Genomic DNA, 5,457 nt, shown 5'->3' with positions numbered 1-5,457 from the left:
AATGTTTTTCTCCAAAAGAATGGTAAATATTCAGAAGGCTCCTCTGTTAGTGGAGAATTGATTAATTGGCTAAAAGAAAAAAAAAAAAGCTTAAATAAATCTGGGTTTAAATTAAATCATATTTGGATTTGTATATGCATATCAGGGAAACATGTTTGCTGCAAATACAATGAAATAGGAAACCTGATGTAGGATGTTTAACCTGCCAGGAGTAGATGTGTCCCTTACCCACATTAAATGAATAGTCTGCGAGGACAAAATGTGTCCAAACAGAGTAAAATGGGAGCTACTCCAAACTGATCAATTAGAATTTAAAAAAAAAAAAACAGCCCCTGAATTAAATAAATCCAAGGAAGGCATTTTTAAAGCACAGAAGGTAGAACCCTAGTCTAGGAGAAGTCAGTGGCAACATTTACATTAACTTTAAAGGAGAGGCTTCACTCACTCTAATGTGTAAAACCACACAGTGCTTCTGTGCAAAGCATGGTACAAAATACATGTGCTGAGTTTCACACACAGCATTCAGGGAACATGTTGATAAATGCAGGATGAGGAACGGCGGACTAACAGACAGACTTGGTTATATTTTAATCTGGTTTGCTGTTACCTACAGGTGTTGCAGTTAAAATGTTTTAAAAAGTTACTATACACCTTTAATTCTAAACAGTTACTGGAAGAACAGCTAGAAAATCTAATAGTAAAGCAAACATGTTCCTTTAAAAGTTTCCTTATTTAAAAAAAAAATTAAAAGAAGGGGGAAAAGTATGTCTGAAGCACAAAGATGATATCAGAAAAGTTCCTCAATTCACAGATGGCTGCACCTTTCAAAAAAAATTTAAAAAGGAACCCTAGATTGATTTAATCACCCATACAAGCGAAAAAACGTAATGAAGTTATTTAGTGCCAAATTGGTTTCTTGGGACCTTTTCCATGTAAATAATACATATCAAACCTTGAAGTTCAGCGCAGATATGATCTGACAAGTAAGCCAGGCTTTTGTTTTCCTTTGATCCAGCTCCAGAAATATTTTATCCAAGGTAAAGTTGGTTTTAAGTGTTTTCCATTTCAGTTTTTAATTTTGGATATTCATCATATAGGAAACTTGCTTATAATGCCTCAAACACCAGCCAGGCTGCACTGACTCGCAGCACCAAACATAAAGATTTCCTTGTATTTGCTCATAAGAGGAGGAATATCAAGAGCTCCCAGTGTGACACAGGAACAATTTCCATTGCTCAGTTGTTTTTAATAGTACAGGGAACATGGACAACCCCAGCTGAATATTTCTAAATATTTCTAAATATTTCTAATATACAAGCCAAGTCCAGTATTTTTTGCACTGTTCCACATCTCCTAGGCGTGTTGGGGAATAATACTTAAAAAGATAATAAGATAGACAGGCCTTTGCTTTCTAAGTGATTCCCCAAATTCCCCACATGCTGCCACTCCCTCAGGATGCCATCTGGGAGCAACAGTGCCTTCTCTTGGAAGAAAACCTTCACAAGTTAGGTTTACTCTTTTTTTTTTTTTTTTTTTTTTTTTTTACTTCTCTGATTCTGTTAAAAAGAAAAATTAAAATAATTTTAAAAAATCTTTTTCTATTCCATTTTCAAACCAGGATGAAGATTCTGCAGTTCAGAAAAAAAAAAAAAATCTGACCTTGTTCACAGTTTTCAGTGTTGTGTCCCTAAATACAGATTTAGGCACCTTGCTGTTGGCATCCAGTTTTCAAAAATTTAGCTCTTGTCAATAATGTAAAATCTTGTGGATTCTCTTCCTTCCACAAATTGGTATGTAGTATATTTAGAATTAACAGGGCCCATTTTCTCTTTTGACTTGAATATGTGGTGTAAGGTTAATGAAAGTAAGATGGATCTTTTATTTTGGGTCTTACACATAATATTATTAAATGTGCCCACCAGAAATGTAGGATAAAATATTTGCTCTGCTTGAAGATTATGTGATATTTGTATTCTAAGCCTCACCACAGTGGGTTTCTTTAAATAGAAGCTATACTTTACTCCTAAATTGCTTAAGGCAAAGGAAGCAGAGATGATGTTTTTATGAATGTTTAAATGCAAATGGAACTGAGAGTGAATGCTATGCTAGCTAACATCAAAGGCTCACCAAAGTCTCTGCATTAATGAGGCTCTTTGTTTCCTGGATCACAGATTACAACAGGTTTCCAACTCATTGCCAAGGCTTTATCTCCATTTGGGAGGGCTGTAAATCTCAGACGATTTTTTTCACATGCAAAACAAGACGATCATCTGAAAGAAGAAGAAAAAAAAAATCTTAAAGTAGCAAATATTTCATTCAAATGATTATTCCTCAAAGTGGCTGCATCTTGTTTTATTTTTGGGATGTTTAAAAGAATGGAAATTTGCCGACAGAGTTTCCTATGGGGCAGCTCATTCATTTGGAGGAGAAAACTGAGCAGGAAAAAAGCAAACAGCATCCTTCCCCTCTTCCATCTTCTTCAGCCCAGCATCAACCATGCCCCGAAATCAGAACAATAATTCTGTGTCATGCAAAATCAGCAATTAGCAGAAAGACAGATTTTGCTCCATTTAAATATATTCAAGTACTTTTCAAAGTGACTCCAACTAGTTCTTCTCCTCCCCAAAAAGTAATGAGATTATATCCCTAGTAATAATACCCTAATTAACAAGAAAAATAGGGACCAAGATTTTTAGCTTCCTATTCAAGGGCTGAATGTGACAATATGTTGTATATTGGGTCATAAAAAACAATTTACATGGCGTCATTACAGTCTGTAGCAAAGTCTCCAGGACCCAGGGCTATCTTATGCAATCTTAATTAAGGAAAATAAATATCGGTGTGTTGTTTTAAGCTACTGGAGACATGCACAGGACCTGTCATGTGTGATCAGAAGAGATGGGGAGTTTCCTTTTCCATGGGAACTGCTTAAAAAACCCTCCGACGCCAACACACAAGTGTCTAGTGCCTTCAAAATGGGCTGCGAAGATGGTAATTTCTTGTTTCCTGACCCTCGGGGCCAGGCAGGAAAACTAATAATTTTCTGCCACCCCACATCATGTCTGTGCTCCAAAGGGGCTGAGGTCGCGATGGCGGGGCATCACCCGTGCCCAGGGTGTGCACGGTGGGCGGCCAGTGGCACCCATGTGTGACACGGGTGTGTCTGCACCCACAGCTGGGAAGGGGCACCTGCTGTGGGGGTGTGGGTGTGTGTGTACACGTGTGCTGTGTGTGCCTGTGCTCAGACATATGTGTCCTGATGTGTCTCAGTGTGTGCACACATGCGTGTTCTGATGTCACAGTGTGTGCATGTGTGTGTTCATGTGCGTCTGTGCACACACACGTGTCCTGATGTCGCAGTGTGTGTTTGTACACACGTCCTGATGTGTTTCAGCACCCACATAAACGGTGCTGAGGTGTGTCTGTGTGCATACATACACATCCTGATGTCTTACTGTGTACACGTGCATATGCCTTCATGCATGTCTCTCTGTGCGCACACACGTCCTGATGTCTCAGCGTATGCACACGTGTTGATGTGTTCTTGTGTGTGCACACACGAATGAGCTGATGTGTCTGTGTGCACACACGTGCTGATGTGTGTCTGCAGCTCCACGGATGGCCTTCTGTCCTCTGTGTTTAGTCATGTGCTGCTGATCTGTGCTTGTAGCTCCATAGGCAAATGTGAGCATGCAGATGTGTTTGTGTGTGCAGATGTGTGTGTACAGATGTCTGTGCATGCCAGATGTGTAGCTGTGCATGCTGATGTGTGCAGTTGTGTGTTCTTTTGTGCTGATGTGTTTGGGGCTCTGCGTGGATCCCACTGCCGTGTGCTTTTATGTGAGTGCTCGTGTGTGCCAGATGTGCAGCTGTCCGTGCTGTGTGTGTATACAGGTGTGTGTGTAGCTGTACACCCAGGCACCTGTAGAGACATGTGTGGGGCCCTGCAGACCCTGACACGTGCTGATGCGTGTGTATGGACTGTGCACACATGGACGTGTGCACATAGACTTATGTGTGGATGTGTGTGACGTGTGCATGCAGCTGTGCGTGTGTAAGTGCTGGCATGTGCAGGTGCACGCACAGCTGTGGGCATGCAGGAGTGGGTGCAGGCGGGCTTGTGCCACGGTGCGTGTGCGGATGTGCGTGCACACAAGCGTGGGCAGGAATGTGGACGATGTGCACGGGTGTGCACGGGGCGTGTGTGTGTGTGCTCAGATGTGTGTGCAGGCATGTCCCTGTGTGCAGGCATGTGTGCACACAGGTAGGCACAGGTGTGTGAGCAGATGTGCGAGCAGAGATGCACGTGCATACCCGTGTGTGTCACAGATGCGCACACACACCCGGGGCTGCACCAAGCCCCCGGTGCTGCCCACCCTCGGGCCACCCCGCACCCCCATAGCCCTGCACCCCGCAGCCGGGCCGGGAGGAGGTCGCTCCGCTGTAGCGCGGTCGAGGGGACGGCGTCGGGCCGGCTGTGCCCTTGCTGCAGGGACTTGGCGTCGGAGCGTGTGTGCGGTGTGCATGTCTGTATGTGTCTCTGTGTGTTCACAGGAGTGTGCACGCCTCTGTCTGCGTCTGTGTGTCCCTGTGTCTGTGTCCCTGTGTGTGCCCGCCCCCGGCCCCGCCCCGGCGCTGCCAATCACCCGGCGGCCGCTTTGATGTCGCAGCGCTCGCCCGCCGCGCCGCCGCGCTCGCAGTCGGACCGGGCGCTCCGTGCTCCGCCAGCCGCCGGCGCCCGCTGCTCCAGCCAAACTTCCCGGGGCTCGGAGGGCGGGGGGGCGGCGGCGGCACGGGGGGGCCCCGTGGAGCCCGGCATCCCGCGACGCCTGCCCGCCCGCAGCCTGCCGAGCCCCCCGCGAGCCGCCGGACCGGGGAGGGAAGAAGGGGGGGGAAGGAAAAGACTGAAGAGGGAAAAGCAATTCTAATTATTTTTTTCTAAAGGAAGGATTTAAAGGGAATTTGGAAAGGGGGGAAACAAAATTAAAGGGAAAAAAAAGTTTAAAAGTTAAAAGGAAAGGAGGAAAAAACTTTTAAAAGAAAAAATTCAAGAGAGAGCTTTTTTTTTTTTTTTTTTTTTTTTTTTAAGAGGAGGAAAGAAAATAATTGAGGGAGAGAAAAAAAGTAATAACTGCGAAGGGCTTGATCCGGGAGAACAATACTCCCCGGGAAAGTTGCTGCGCGGCGGGGAGGGAGCGGCGGGAGGAAAATGCCGCAGCTGGGCAGCGGCGGCGGCGACGACCTGGGCGCCACGGACGAGATGCTGGCCTTCAAGGACGAGGGCGAGCAGGAGGAGAAGATCCCCGAGAACGCCTTCACCGAGCGCGACCTGGCCGACCTCAAGTCCTCGCTGGTGAACGAGTCCGAAGGCAGCGGCAGCCCGGCCGCCGCCGCCGCCGATCCCGAGGTGAGCCGAGCCGGGCCGGACCGGCCCCGCACGGCGGCCCCGCGCCCCCC

At 46.3% G+C, this 5,457-nt stretch overlaps 1 protein-coding gene across 5 annotated transcripts in view; it reads left to right on the top strand.

Moving 5' to 3' along the window:
- Positions 1-5,072: 5,072 nt before the first annotated feature.
- Positions 5,073-5,457, top strand: part of TCF7 (transcription factor 7) — a 72,836-nt gene continuing 72,451 nt past the window's right edge. For 2 of the 5 annotated variants that reach the window (XM_042014794.1, XM_042014793.1), the window contains exon 1: positions 5,073-5,407. In XM_042014794.1, coding sequence (XP_041870728.1) covers positions 5,210-5,407 — 198 coding nt within the window. In that variant the 5' untranslated portion in view covers positions 5,073-5,209. The remainder of the gene's footprint in view (positions 5,408-5,457) is intronic. The other 3 variants (XM_042014796.1, XM_042014795.1, XM_042014797.1) reach the window with 2 other exon arrangements.

The sequence above is a fragment of the Corvus kubaryi genome, unplaced genomic scaffold (assembly GCF_017639235.1).
Source record: "Corvus kubaryi isolate FWS band 111438036 unplaced genomic scaffold, C.kubaryi_AGA036_p1.0 split2-37374, whole genome shotgun sequence".
Taxonomy (NCBI): domain Eukaryota; kingdom Metazoa; phylum Chordata; class Aves; order Passeriformes; family Corvidae; genus Corvus; species Corvus kubaryi.
Note: the sequence above shows the minus strand (reverse complement) of the source record. Positions and strands in the feature narration are given on the sequence as shown.